This window comes from Haliaeetus albicilla, chromosome 11 (assembly GCF_947461875.1).
Source record: "Haliaeetus albicilla chromosome 11, bHalAlb1.1, whole genome shotgun sequence".
In the NCBI taxonomy this organism is placed as follows: Eukaryota; Metazoa; Chordata; class Aves; order Accipitriformes; family Accipitridae; genus Haliaeetus; species Haliaeetus albicilla.
The window spans coordinates 11,666,558-11,682,513 of record NC_091493.1 but is presented as its reverse complement, the minus strand read 5'-3'; the positions used below and the strand labels follow the sequence as shown (position 1 = coordinate 11,682,513).

At 36.8% G+C, this 15,956-nt stretch overlaps 1 protein-coding gene across 2 annotated transcripts in view; it reads left to right on the top strand.

Moving 5' to 3' along the window:
• The window catches only part of NRG3 (neuregulin 3), a 436,764-nt gene that overhangs the window by 302,861 nt on the left and 117,947 nt on the right, over positions 1-15,956 (top strand). For both annotated transcript variants that reach the window (XM_069796150.1, XM_069796149.1), the window contains exon 3: positions 6,157-6,230. In XM_069796150.1, the coding sequence (XP_069652251.1) occupies positions 6,157-6,230 (74 nt within the window). The remainder of the gene's footprint in view (positions 1-6,156; positions 6,231-15,956) is intronic.

The window sequence follows — 15,956 nt, the reverse complement described above, 5'->3', positions numbered from 1 at the left end:
CTGATAACAGCAGTAACTCTGTCCAAGGTTCAACACATGACTGTTTCACTCAGTTATGCATGGTTAGAGCCATGTTGGAAACTTTTTTTTCATTGTCTTCCCTCCCCCCCCCCCAACTTATTTCAAGATGAAATGGAATATCTCTGATTTTTTTTTTTTTTCAAGAACAATACAAGAGCAGTGCTTCCTAGAATAGATAATCAAATTATCAGGACATTTCTGCAATATAGAAAACCTGGGTTCATCTTTAATGCTTCATTTTCACACCAAAACTGGAATGTGAATCTTTTACTTCTCAGGTTAGTGCCTGACCAGCAAACTATTGATTTTTATGAAGGGTTCATTTTCTGTCTGGCTTTGAGCATGGTATCCGTGGAGAAATATTCTAAGTTGTGATTCAGTGGTCTAATCTGTTGAATCTAGGAAGCCTGTTTTTTGCTTATTGTGGCATGCTGCATGTGTTAAATGACAAGACATCCTGTCTGACCTTCACTGTTAAGATTACTTTTTTCTTCCCTTGTGAATAAAATCTTCACCTAATAACAATCACGATAATAAATATAAATTTCTATTTATTCCAGTTAAGGTCATTCTAGTTACAGGTACTGAACTCTATATTTAGCTTACCTGCAGAGCAGAGGAATTATTTTTCATTGTTTATGGCATATTTCAGGCTACGTTGTGGGACAACCCACAATGTATATAGAATGTCATGGCTTGCTACTGTATATTTATTGCATAACCAGCTCTCCAACCCAGGATAAAGCATATTGCATTCTCTGTGTGAAAATAAGTACTTGATCAAAATTTATAGACCATTGGAATATTTCTTTATCACGATCTCTGATTCCTCTCGTAGAGAAAAAATAAGAGATGCGGTATAGACTCCTACTGGCATCTGATCGTCAATACAATGTCTGTAATGGTCTCATGAGAAAATAATTTGTAACTGATCCAGTGAAATTATAAGATGGATCATTCTAATAGCATTTTTGAGATTGTTATCTTGTAGCTCCTACAAGTGGAAAGAAATGTGTTGGTCTGGATACACTGCAAAAATTAACTTTCATTTTTCATAGGTGCTATTAATGCATCTTTCAAATTGGATTACAAGGCTAGAATCAGATTATAGGTTTATAGAAGTTTATCTTTGGGGCACTGCACTATTAAGACATTTCTGTTAAATGTCACAAATCACTTTCGGCCTAGGGTATGCTTATTTTCCTGATGTATAGTATTACAGCTTTGTCTTCTGGCATAGTCGATCACTGAGGTTCCAAATGCCTTTTTCAAAATTTCCATTTCAGAGGATCTCGTATATCTTATGGTTGCCAAATTCTGGACTTTGTGCAGAGAAACTATTTTATGCATACTTCTTCACATGGTCAAAGGCAAATGTGATCATCACATTTAGGGAAGAAAAAGAATTATTCCCATTTCAAATGGATGGTCAGTATCATAGGGGAGGAGGAAAGAAATGAGGGTTCACAGCATTACTGTCTTTCATAGCCTCTGTAGTTTGCTGGTGCCACTCTCTCTCCTGCCTTCTGTACATTACCATCCCTTGAGAAGTAGAATACTTTGGTTTAATAGGGGTATGGAGCACTATACAGAAGTATTTGGGGAAAATGTAAACTGATGGTAATGGCTTCTTGGTCATAAGCTTTATACGTCCTTCCCTAACTCTTCTAAGTAGGTTCTTTGTAATATCTTCCTTTTCTCCTGCTGGCTTTAGATATATTTGATTCTTCAGCTTCACTTAACATGGAATTTGCCGCCCCCCTGCCACCATTCACTTTACTTTTTGCTAGTGTGTCCCATCTGAAATCTAGGGAGTTGGAGCGCTGTGTTATTCCTACGCATGATGCAGTCAACTATTTGAAATCTCCCTTGGCTCCATAAGGTTTGAATACACAAGAAACAATTCTGAGAAATGTCCACAGAAAATATCTGTGATCCCTTTGACTAGAATATACCTGTATTAATACTATTTGATATTAAAAATGGGGACAAAAGGATTGAATAAATGCTCATACTCTGCTTGCTTTTTAATACTTAAGCACAAATATGCTCGAGTAGAAAGAAAAAAAACTTCTTACCAGGAATGAGAAATGTGTTTCTGCATGTATGTTTTCACATAAAGGATATTATATGTGACTCCATAAAGTGCAATGCACAGTGCAGTTTGGTGACCTTAAAAAACAACCTACAGAAAGTACATTACCAGTGAAAGATATAAAAACACAGGATAAAATAATCTTAGTTAAATTTAACAGATACCGTTTAGGGATCTTTGCAAGCATTTTAGCAGCAGCAGATTAGCTTTACCTGTGACTCTTTTCATAACATTTAATCAGAAGGATTTAAATTATTCCATTCATACATTTTTAGTTGACATTTTTGGTCTAGAGCCTAGACAGATACAGTTATTTTGGTGAAAATGTGAATGCAAACCAGTGAATTCCATTTTCGTATTTACTTTCCAAGGAGGCTGTAATTAATACTATTTATTAGAGCCTTTCACCATGGTCTGCACTTAAGCATGTACCTGAGCCTGCTCATACAGTGCAGCGCTTCAGCACGGGAGTGATTTCTGGTGCGAGAATGGAGCTTAGACTGTCCTTTCTGTCCTTTGCTGTGGGGGTCCCACATGCAGATCAGAGCTTTCGCTTCACTATGAGAAATATCTTACCCTAGTTTGACTTTTTTTTTTTTTTTTTTAAAGGCATATCTAATAAACATTTGCTTGTCATATAATCAAATGATGATTTCTGAAACAGTTGGCTGCATCAAAGCATTTCTCAAGATTTCCCTGATTACTCACAGTTTTTTTAATACATCCATAAATATGAATGTGATCATTTACACTGCATATGGCAATATTGAACGACCTCAATTGGACTTCCCTGAACTATTGTATGTGACACAATAGCGTTGTTTTAAAAGAGGGGGGGGGGGGCATACCTTAGATGTGTGATGCCAGTTAGCAGCAGGCGTGCATGTTGGGTATCGTTGGCACAATTATCTTATCTGCCCATTTAGGACGGGTGGCAGATGCTTTAGCAAAGATTATAGGATGCCACAACATGATCAGCTTTTATCATTTTGTAACATTATAACTGTCAAATGTATATTCTACAAGACTTCAGTTTCACAAGACTTAATTACAAAAGGTTTAAACTTTGGTGTGATATTAGCAGAGCAGTTATTGCTATAACTTGGTGTCTTATGGATTTCAAAAATCATTTGTTAATGAAACTAGGAGATGTAGTTTTATCTTTGCTTGTTTTTTTAAATTATATTAACTTTTTCAGCAATGTATGGCCATAAAAGTTGTTATCTTGGTGTAAGATTATGTTATTACATTTAAAAATTATATTTATTCTTTGATGTATCAGCCACCTCTGTACTAAATTTTAAAAGTCATAAAAACAAAATTCTCCTGTGACATGTTGACCAAAATGTACAGGTAAGTGAAAATGTTACTTTAGACTCATCCAGGTCAGTCAGCCAGCTGATTACTGCATGCTCCAGCTTCACAGTGATGGAGACAAGCAGCAGTATATGTGTGATATAGTCAGTATAATAATAATAGCTTGATATGATAACCAATACATTTTTAAGAGAAGAAATCTGTCCTCATCATTATCTCCAGATTGCACAGCATAGCTGTGGCAGCGTGCAATTCAGTCAGGTGTGAGGGATGCTGAGTTTTAAAAGGGAGAAGTTGTAAATCTAAGTGACTCTGTGATATATTCTGTTCCAACCCATTGCTCATACAAAGTCAAGAAAAGAAAGACATGAAAACACATGTAACTTAGAGTCTTGTACTGGGGTGGTACTTTACCAGTTACGGGAGTCTCCCATCAGATTGTTTTTGAGGCCACCAACGTTATCAGCATCTGCTGTATTTGCAACTGATAATATGGAACCCTTACGAACAACATTAAATGGAAAGTGAAAATATCCACAGTACCTTTTGCCATTTTTGCGAGACACAAAAAATATTTTCTGATGTTTGATTTGGACCATGACACAGTTGGTAGGAGTGGAATAGATACCCCCAAATCTACCCTAGCAGCTAACAGTAGCAAAATTTCTCTCCTTCAATTCTGGCATGAACAATTCATTACCTAGACCACAATTCATTACCTGGACCATCTGACAGGGTAACAAATGGTGCAGACTGTTTCTCAGCTGTGAAGTGAAGACAGTCTAAGGTTTCTGTTCCGTTATGTGAGGAATGGAGCGGTAAGAAAAGGAAGGCAGCAGAGCTTTTGGCTCAGATGTGCCCTGATGACCATCAGAGAAGGGAAGGGCTGTTCCCGCTGGCATGAGGGTCCTTGTAGCATTGCTCTGCCTGCCTCTGGCTGATGGGTCTTCACACATGCTGATGAGCACTCGCTACAGCTCTTCCAGGAGTTATCATTCTCTGACTCTTTATCCTCACATGTAGCATCAAAGTTTTCAGTTGTGGAATTAGGCTATGTGATGAACACTTCTATGACTTGCAGACCATCAGTTCAGCATAGAGTTTTAAGTCTGTAATAGGGTAATAGTAAGTGAGGCAGGTACAAATGTATGTCAAAAAGTTAATAGAAAATGCTAATGCAAAGACAAGAATATCCCCAACCCCTGTAGGCTGTTCTTAAGCTTTGAAATTAGGTCTATCAACTCTTCCCAAGACTGTGAAGAAGAGTTTCAGTTTGATGTGAGGCAACTTCTGACATTTCATAATCAGAGGCAAAAATTGCATGCAGCCATGTCTGAATGTATGGAGACTTCTTCAGTTTTTCTGACTAGTGGACAATTTTAATTGAACATTCTGCATTTAAAAAAAATTAGAACATTTTTCCTTGACTGATAACTTGTGACCACTACCACAGGATATGAATTCAGTTTTTCCCAGTCAGTCATTTTATAGATAGACAAGTACCGGTAAGAAACTGATTTGCAAAGTAGCACTCAGTATCCTTCATGGAAAAAGGCCAAAAGGGAGTGTTTGATATAATATCTTTTTTTAAATCATCTTCTTACTGTAGATTTTTACTACTTTTGGGGGTCTGATGGCAATTCTTATAATTTACTCACAAATGTACTTTCTAATCCCTGAATCAAGGCTGGTGACACGTACTTCTCACTGAAGCATTAATTTATTAACCCAAAAGCATTTTAAAAGGCAACTTTTAGAGGAAGCCTGACTAGAAACATTGTGAAGGAGCAGATAGCTTCTCTTCTTGACATTATCACATAATTCAAGCTGCAGTTGTCAATCCTAATGAAGGTGGTGATGCTGATCTGAGCATATTGTTTATATGATATGCAAGAGCTTTGGGAGATACGGAGTCCCTGTTGCTATCATTTATAATTAAAGTGTCCATCACTTTTCTCTGAAAAATTGCTTAGCAAATAAATAATTAAAGGTCTGCTTCTGATACACTTAGATGAAGTGAGAGAGATAAACTTCTGAGAACAAGTCCAAATGCAGTAAATGGAATTTCTTCAAAGTACAGATTCAAGATAAATAATGGTATTAGATTCTCAGTCAAAGCCAGTTCATGGTTTTTAAGGCAGGAGGTTATTCTGGTTTATGTGCTTTAAAAATCTAATCCCACAGACGTCTAAGACTGTTCGCTTACAAACAACACCTGACATTGTCTATCATGCCTAAACATGTTATCTTTTAAGTGCAGTAGAAACTAGTTCTAAAATTAATGGCTCCATAAGTGCTCCCTACTTATTCAGACAGCCAAAGATAAATTGTTAATCTGATGTTTTGTACAGTACAGAAGCTTTATAAAGCTTTGTGTTACCTAATGGGTATATTTTGTTACAAATATGTCTATTTTATAAAGGACTTTCTTGGATTGTTTCACTGAATTGATATCTAAAAGAGGGGTTGTTCTTAAGTGATGTTTCTTTTCATAGTTTCTGAAATAATTGAAAAGGGTTGAGGGGAATTTTTTGAAATACAAATGATTTTACGTGCTTCCATTGTGTTTCAGTAATAACCTTGCTTCCATAGTAGTTGAAATAACTGTAAATATGCAAGTCCCTCACAGCATTGGCAGGGAGAATTTCAGTTGATTTTGCTACCTTGAAATTAACCTTTTATTATCGCATGCGTATGTTTGTCATTTATCCCCTTTTTCTCAGGTGCAAAGAGGGCTACCAAGGAGTCCGCTGTGACCAATTTTTGCCGAAAACCGACTCAATCTTGTCAGATCCAAGTACGTCAAATGTTTTTCTTATATTTTTAATCCATGCTGGAGGCTATTCTTGCCATGCGAGATGACCCTTTGCCTATTGTCAGAAAGCATATTATGGACCACTGCCGTTGTGTGTAGAGAATGGTGTTGCTTTTGTTGGTAGGACAAAAACACATCCTCCAGTCTCTTATAAAACATGTTCTGCTGCAGTAGGGCAGGCCATCAGAGGACTTGATTCCTTATGATTTGGAATAATACTGTCCCTGCTTAAAGCCAAAATATTCACTTTTCTCTACTTTTGACTCAAGAGCAAATAAAATTGCAGAATCTAAAAGGAAACCAAGTATAGGCTGCAAAGTGATTCCTTCAAAAGAAGATAAATTCAGGTGGCCTGGAACTGCAGAGATTATAATCTCCTTGGAAATATGTGATATCAGTTTACACAAAACCCAATATTTTTTTCACTTCTACAAGTGGAGTTGCTCTGTATTTGCAGAGTAAAGGTATGGTCTCAGATAGTAACGTGGAGACAAAGTAACTCTCTATTACACTGTTAGGTATATGCCAGAATACCATCTGTCTATATGTTCTCCTACTCCACTGTTGCATTTTTAAAACTCTGTTTACTAACAAAACTATGTCAAAAGTATTAGCCAAGATGAGTTTCTTAGAAGTGAATCCATTTACTAATTAATGTTGTTCATCTTAAATTTTTGAATGAAGTGACATACAACAAAGGGTCATATCCAATCTCTTGTTTTTGTTCTTATACCTGGAAACTGTAATGTATTAAGTCTTCTGGTTTTGGGTGCTGTTTAAAATTTGATTTGGGTTGTTTTGTGCTTTTTGAAGAATAATGCTTGTTCTTCTAGTCTTTTTTTGTGCTTTCTGTTTATTTTCTTGTGCTTTTCCATGTGAAAGCCTGTTGCCAAAGACACCTGTTGTTTTGTAGTTCTCTGTGTTGTAGAGCTCCCATTATAGTTTGCTTTGTGTTTGGTTTAGCTTTTCCTTTTGCTTGACCTTTAATGGTAAAGTGCAGAGCCTGTAACGAATAGGCAGGCTTTACCTCTGCCAAGTTGTAGGTGCATGTGTAAACACAGAAGTTGTGTATATGTCAAGGGAAGAGGTACTTTGCTTCCTAAAAGTGGGGGAAAGGAAAATAAGCTGACAGCAGGACAGGGTGGTAACTATCTGTCTTGGTTTTAACAGGGAACTCTAGCTTTACTCTCTCGAGAGTAGAGATGAAATTCATATAGATACAATACAAATGCAGAAAAGACTCCCCAGTTAAGCTGCATCTAACGAGGCCAAAGTCCCTACAGTGTTTATATACTGTGGAAGGTATTGTTGTTGTTTCTTTGCAGCATTGTGTTGGTTGCACAGACTTGTTTCCCTTTACTTGGGAGATGCTTACTTACCCTGGTTGGTTTCCATAAAATTGTGCAGCCACCTGATCCTGCTCAGTAAACTAAGGTTCCCTGAAATGACCATTTTACAACTTCTGACTACAAAGGCAATTTTATTTTATTTTATTGAGGGTTGCTTTCAAAATTATGTTACTTAGGTTATGTAAGAGCAAGGGACCTTGGCTTGATGTTGACATAGATCCACTGGACATACCTATGGCCCAAGAAGGGCCTCTCTTCCAATATAAAGAAAAAAGGTTAATGTCAGTTAGGTACTTTCCCAGTCAGTTTTGAAATTTAACTTGTATTTAATCCTCATTTGCATTCAAAAGAGGAAAAGATTCTGTTCAGGTGCATTTCTGTGTGTTGGTATAGCGTAATGTATCTGCGTGTATGTGTGTGCATATGCACTTGTTCTAAGCATGCACAGCCTGAAAGGGAGATATTAGAAACTTTCTGCTGCAGCTGGACAGTGGCAACATGAACATTTTGCTCAGGAGTTAAATTAGTAATGTATTTATCTTCCCTCTGGAGAGGAAAAAAATCATACCATGCTGATTATCAGCAGTCAGTGGCAGAAATCTTTGCTATTTGCAGACCTGAGGAGTGTAAAAAGTATTTGACACAGTAGTCAAGTGCAATATCATCATCTCCAAAGGCTCTGGTGTTGCCTTGCAAAAACTTAGTTTTGTGGTTGAATGTGTGTTTGGATTAGGAAGAGAACTGCTGAAGGGACACTTAAAAGGGTGAATTTGGAGGTGGCTTCAGAGGGAAGCAATTTTTTTTAAATGAAAGGCTTAATTTCCAAAAGTTGAACACTCAGATGAGTGCTCTTGTGTCTGTACTGCATGTAGCCAACAATGGCTGGTGTCAGTCAAGCTTTATAAGCAAGTCCAGCTCATTTGAGTTTTGTGAGATTGCTTAGGGTTCTCAGTAGTAAATGTGTTCAGAACTGCTAATGATGCATCTGAAAACAATATTTAGCTTATTTGAAGTGTGCATGCATGAAATACTGAAGCCGTATGTTTTTAATCTTACCTTGCCTGTGTTAGTGCAGGTTATATTTTCAGCACATTCACATGTCATTAAATGGGAAGTGATTCTGGACCACAGTCACTTAGAAAATAACAACAATATTGTCTTAAAAATGTTAGTTGTTTACAGGTGCAAGAGTTTTGGTTTGGTTTTGTATGTTGTATATTTTTTAAATACCCCTCTAAAACGAACCAAGCTTGTACAGTATGGCCGTTTTCTGAGGTTGCAAAGTGATAAATAATGTGATATGGCTCTGCAGTATTTTTAATGGTATTGGGCCAAACCCATCTTCTTACCTCATTTTAGGTGTGTATGTTAGGCAAGTCTTGACTTTACATCCCAGATATGAATACAAATTATGTAATACTTAATATAGATTAATGCATACTGAATCATGTCCATGTAGTTTAGTTAAACTAAATGGTTAAGATATTTAAGAATCTGTTTTTGGGAAACCTCTTGGAACTACCTGATGGCGTTTCAGAGTTCTTGAATTGGCATCCATGGCTTCTTGCAGTCAGATCTGCCACTTACTACCTTCCTTCAGCTCAAAGTTGGGATCAAATTAATAAGAAAACAGACGTAGGACACACATAAAGCAATGTCAAAACACCCCAAACACAGGCCCTTCTACTGGACCTTCAAGCATCATAGATGTTAACAGCTTCCACTTCCCTTAATTTCTCTACTCTTAACCAGGTTTTCTGGCTATAAGTGAAAGATGTTTAAAAAAAAACAAAAAAAACAAACCAACAACAAAAAACCCTAACCCAAACGCAAGTAGTTTAAGAAGTTTGTTAATCTTGGAATATGGGAGAAACCTTCCTAAACCATGGGAGCCACAAGGAACCTAACAAAATTAATATCACCAATAAGGGAAAAGGCTGCATGCTGCATGACAGTGCAACCCATGCTCACAGTCGCTATCAAGAGGAGGGACTCTGTCAGCCCTGCTAATACTGGACAGCACAAGTCCATGAACTCTCTCAGTCATATTCTCCTTCATCTATGGAGGAAGTACTAATGAGACGAAGAGAAAAGAAATAGCAGTCGCATGCTGGAAGGAAAGGATAGGAGTATATTTGAAACATTGCTTCAGCTTTCTCCATCTGGGCTAACTTCTCTATAAATACAGTTCATGGCAATGGTAGAGCACTTACATTTTCAACATTATAAATACAACTTTAATATAACTTTATGTACAAGTCATTTTTCAGGCATGTGTAGTCCTGTGTGTATCTATAGGATTGGGAACTTATATACAACATAAATTGTACAAATGTACTCATGTACTATCCTTTATAGTGTTCTGGAGTAGACCTGCCTGGCCCAACGAGTCTTGAAAGGTAAGTTGTATGTAGGCTGCAGATATTTCTCTTGATCAGTTTTTATACTGAGGCCTTTAAAGCTTTGACTGTTCTCTGCAGATGTTCCAAAGCGGTGAACAAGGCATTGAGAATGGGTTTGTCACACTACCTGTTTTTTACCAAATTGTTGAACTCCACCTTCAACTATTTTGTTCTTAACTTAGCATTGAAACCTACTTTCCTATACAAAAAGTGTATTTCAGTTTTATAATGTGCAGTATTGATTTTATATTTGTCATATTAACATTCAAGTTGTCCCATTTGACCTCAGAAGCTTAAGTGAAGAGAGATCCCCTATCAAATATTGGGAATGTTATCTGATCCTTTTTCAAAATAAATGCATTATTTTCTAAAAGAAGAAAAATATGGTGGAAAGCTTATAGGTCATTAGGCCAAGGTCCTGCTGTTGCAGTCAACCCCATCATGTAATTCCTTCTGTAAGCTGATCATACTTCATTTGCATACCACTTACAATCAGCATGAACTAGCCACTAGAAACAGGTTTTGTTTATCATCTGTGCTTTGAGAGTTTTAAGACTTTTCAGCTTCCACACAAAATCTATGGACGGCCCAAATTTGTCAATTACATTCTTTATTAAAATGTGCGCTTTGTTTCTACATTGATATTTTTTCCTGATGGTTTCCACCGTGTTACACTTTGGGTCTTTTAAACCGGCTTTTTCAAATGTCAGAAGTCTTGTTCCTATAGAGCTAGCTATAGCCTGTGGTCTTATAATACTTTAACCTGCGACAGCATGGCACACATTACGTTTCTTTTTGAATTTCATCAAAGAGAAACCTGCAAGTGTCATGTCTGGAATCTGCAGTTACTTATTCATACATTACCTCTTTATGTAGCAAAGGATCAAAACCCCTCTCCTGGAAGACTGGGACTTTAAATAAGTACAACAACTCCAGATAGTTTAAAAAGGAAAAAATTGTTTTTCCAGAAATGTATTCAAACCCTCAAGACCCACACTCACCTCCTCCAAAAAAAAAGCCCCCCAAAAAAGGAAACAAAAATCTTGGGCTTTTTGCCTGTTTTTTTTTTCTTTTTCTCTCTCCTCCCACCCCTCCAGTTTTGTGTTTGTAAGATCATAGGATAATTTACGTTGAAAGAGAAGTCAGGACTTCTCTGGACAACTCGGGAGGTTCAGCCTCCTGCTTTAAACAGAGCTGGCTTTGAAGTTTCTGCTAACTGCACTGGACACCATGAAGGTAGTCTGTAAAGGGGCTGTTATTAAATAGAGAAAAAAGCACATCACAGTTGTGAAATATTTATAGAATATATTTTCAACTAATCTGAATAAATAAAATAAATGAAACTTCTGAGTCTCTTACTACATGATTGATTTTCTAGAACCTGAATAATTTTTTTGTCAGCTTTACTTAACCTTTCTGAATTTGTCAACATTCTTCTTGAATTTGTTTTTTCCTCCTTTTTTGATTTCTGGAAGGCATAGGAGAAAATAAGATTTTGCTATTGGAAGGACTTTGAAAGTTGGATGTAGGTAAGGGCAGTTATGAGTGGAAGAGAATTTAGGGAAAATAGGACTGTGTAGCCACAGGTGGATATCTGAGTTTTGTGGAAGGTAAGTCCTTCTAAAACAGATTTAACATGGGGCTTGTTTAACCCCAGGTAGACTTTTTGAAATCTGGATCTAAATCTGAATTTTGTGGCTTAATTTTTCTCAAAAAGAAAAAGTTTTTAAGCCCTTCTGCAGTAATTATGTCATCTGTTTAAGACTGTTTTGTATGCAAAAAAGCGTATGTAGGGAACGGCTGCAGACCAAGTTTCTTTTGTAATGATTGTCATGTTCTGCTGTTTTATCAATCTAATTGCAAAGAAGAGTGCTACATCAACTGTGTGGTCACAGAATAAAAATTACTAATGTTGCTCTAGGATATTAAGCTTTTACAAAAACTAAATAATCAAAAGGTGATGTTTTATTGCCTTGTAATATTAGATTTTAAGAGCTATGGGGTGACAACGGTCAAGTGAAGTCCCTGAAAATGACAAGTCAGTATAAGATCTGTTAGCATCCATCAGGTGGGTATGAAATTTTTGTTAACTACAGTTTCTTTATAAGGATAGATAAACAGAGTTCCTCCAGTTCAAATGCATCACAAATCAACCTAGATTAGTGTTGATGCATTAAAGATTGAAAGGAAGGAAGGAAGGAATTGCCTTAATAGAAATAGCAATAAAGGAGAAAAGCAACGCAGTCACTTCAGAAGTTTTAATGAATTTATCTATAGACAAGAAAAGATGCATCACATGAGAGAGAGGCTGGGGAATATGAAACCTCAGCAAGGTAAAATAAGAAAGAAAAGATATCCTTGGGGGAATGAGGGACACGTTTTCCCTCCTCTTTGATGAAGTGTGGGTAGAGGCCTCAGGATACAGACTGTAAAAGATGACGTGTTTTCAAATTTGAGTTGTGCTGAAGCTGTAAAATTTTACTTAGTGTGAATAGTAGGAATCTTCCTGATTTGTTTTGGGGTTTTTTGGCCTTTTTTTTTTCTTTAAATTAGGAACCTAGGCTTTATTCTGCAGAACTTGAATGAAAAGCTCAAAACCAGAAGTACAACATTAACAAAGCGTTAGTAAAATGGTTCGCCAGTGATAAATGGAAGCGTGAATGCGTTCCTTGTCAGAACGTATTGAAAAGTTAAAGCCCAAGAGAGTTTTATTGAAATCACAGATTTGCTACTAATACAGCAAGCAAAGAAAATCATGCTCAATTGCTATCACTTTTGATAATATAATTGTTTCTTCCAATCTTAAAAACAAAATTTAAAGGCATAGGAAACAACTGGATATAATATTTGTTTCTGTAGGTAAGATAACAGTGACTTGTATAGAATGTGCAGGACAGATGTTATTCAGCAATTTTTTTTTTCTTCTTTTCTGTCAGTACTGCAGAATAGATTTTAAAAATCACAAGAGTATTGGTGATTTTAATGTTTTTAATGTAGAGGGGGGAATAGTTTAAATTAATTCTAGAATGCTAAGTTTTTATCACTCTTCTCAAGTAAAAACAACAAAAAAAATCGGCTAGTGAGAGCACTGTTTCCAAACAGCATTAAATTTGAATTCTTTTCATTACTTTTCTGTGCAATAACAGAGCTTTTTTCTCCCTACGTTCACTGAATTCCCAGTCCTTTTAGAAAAACAACCAGCAATGAGTTTGCACAACACCCCCACCCACCGCCCAGCTTTCTTTCTGGAAAGATTGAAGGGGGGGTTACAATTGATTTCCATTTCATATATCAGTCTTAAGTGAATTGTCAGCCTTTACCATATTCATATCTATCAATATTTAGTATTAGTTAAAATAACATTTAAGTAAGAAGTCACACAAGTTAATTTGGAAAAGTAGAAAAATTCAGTCTGAATTTGACCAAAATCCTTTTATTAGTTTTAAAGAAACATTGGTTCTTTATTCTTCACTGTTCAACTCTTCTTCTGGAAGACAAGAATGTATTGTCATTTGGTTACTCAACATTGTTTTATTGTCAGGACTTTTCCTTTAAAGTATTGAAGTATGTCTGGTTTTGCCATGACTTTTAGGCCATAGGTGGTCTTCTGTATAATTCAGCTTGTGAAGACTGCATCTTTATAAGAATGCATGGAGATAAGCTGGAACCAGGTAGAGGCAATATCTGTGACAGCAGGCAAAAAAACCCCAAACAAACCGTCAACACTACTCGTTTCCTTCTCCTTCTTTAAAAACTGCCTATATGTGGAAGGATAATAATGAAATTGAAAATTCCTTTTATTTGTTCTCGGTATAAATCCCAAATAAGACAGAAGATGGAGATATCTAGCAATGCAATCCCAGTCAACAAAAAGTTTTAATCGGTGTATCTTCCTGTAAGCCATAGATGCTAGAAATCAAGAAGGAAATTACAGCCACACCATGCAGAGGAGTTTGAAGGCTACCTCTCCAAACTACCATTCATCTGTGAAATTTGGGACTTGCATCTAGTTAAAGAATTTCTAGGTCTTTGTGTAGTGATTTTTGCACGTGTATTTTAAGGAAATTTACCATATGATGGCAGAAACACTCGACTACGGCTTGTTACAAAACAGCCACAGCAGATGGCTGTGAATAGAGGTTACAGTCTTATGTAATGGACGGATCTGTGAATCGTGCTCTCCCACTGGTGAGCCCGCTCTGCCACGAACGCTGGGTTCATCTCGGCGCCTGAATGAGAGGCGGTGCAGCGCTTTCGCTAAACAAGCACCTTCTGAAGTGACGAGCCTCCGAAACATCAACTTCTATCTGCTCCTCTTACAAACACGTTCTGATTTCCTAAATCTGCTGTTGGCCATCCTGTGCCTGGAAAACCGTAAGTTTAAATATAGCTTGAAGTGTATGTTCTGTGACACTCTGAAAGCATCTAGTTTAGCCTGTTGGTCTGAGTAACTAACTTTTCTGACTTGCATACTCTTCATAGTGACGATATGTTACTGTTGGTGTCAATCTCCCACTGTATTTGAGAAGGACTTCTCATTTTGCCCATATAGACAAGGTGCAATCAGTCATTTGACTTGTCAGATCACATTTGTAGGCCTTCTAAGAGGAAAATTCAGCAGTGCAGCAGCCATAGTTCTTCATGCTCAGGGAGAAAAGTATATGCAAAGATGGGTCATCATGAGATGACATGTAGGGAAATTGCACAAAACATGACAGTGATTTAGCTGAAAAGCACTCACTTCATGGGGTTCTGTCTTTGAAAATTAGCTACTCAGTTGTCCAAATAGCATTTCACTTTAGCAATACCATTTCACTTTATCTCAGTGATTTAGTCACACTTTTGATGTTAAATGCCTCAGGATTGGTTGAGATGGTTTCATAAAGATGTCATAGCCTATTGCAGGAGCTAGTAAGAACATATTGAGAAAAGAGATGGATTTCTCTTATTGGCAACTAATCTTATACCTTTGAATGTATCTGTCTGTATTAAATCTAAGTCTGAACTGGGTGTTTCACCTTCTCCTATGAGTGGTTCTGTGTTAAAATGATTCTAGTAAAAAATGCAGCAGTGTGTGTGCAGATAAATCACAAAGTTGTGGGGTGCCTGATATATAACTCTACTGTGGACATGACAGATCAGAATGACTGTAAGTAATAAAGAGCAGAGAAGACAAATTCTGCACTGATTCTTACAGGTGCAAAGCTCGAGATCAGTCCAACACATACTAAATGTCTTGAGAGTAAAAACATTAAGGGGCTCATACACGAGAGCTAAAGTTTCCTCTGACAGGATTTCTGCTGAGTGTACTGATCATCTTCCCAAAACTAATACTTTGTAAGAGCCTCTGTGCTCTTAACTGATCTTCACTCTTTGCATTAAGACCATACTCTACTCCAAGGATGCTTATTAAAGCAATTATTGTTGTTAGACTTTTCACTTCACACGGAGCTTCTACCCGTGTTGATTCAGCTCATTTGAACAGTCTCTGCTTATTATGGAAAACCTGGAATAAGTGTATCATTCAATATTAATATAGTAAGTGCTCTGTGTTGTTGTGAAGACCAGATGCTTTTGGGGTAATGTGCGTATATACGTATCTTCCTTGGATAATGGCAATCTAACTGAAAACATTAGAGGTCAGCATTACTATGAGTTTGATTGCCACATCAAAATAATTATTTTCTTCTAAGAAGGAGGATAGTATTGAGACTCTTGAATGCATTTTCAGGCTCATTTCTCAGGCCTTCCATAACAATTGTATTTGGCAACAGGGAACAGCTGTTTCTGGTTAAAATTTTACTGTGCAAACCTAGCAACTTATGAAACTATTATTCCCTGGATCAATAAGATCAAATGGTAAAATCTTGGCCTCACTGAAACTGGCAAATGTTTTATTAATGAATCCTTCAAGGTTACATTGTCCTATTGTGACTTTTATTCCACGTATGACTACT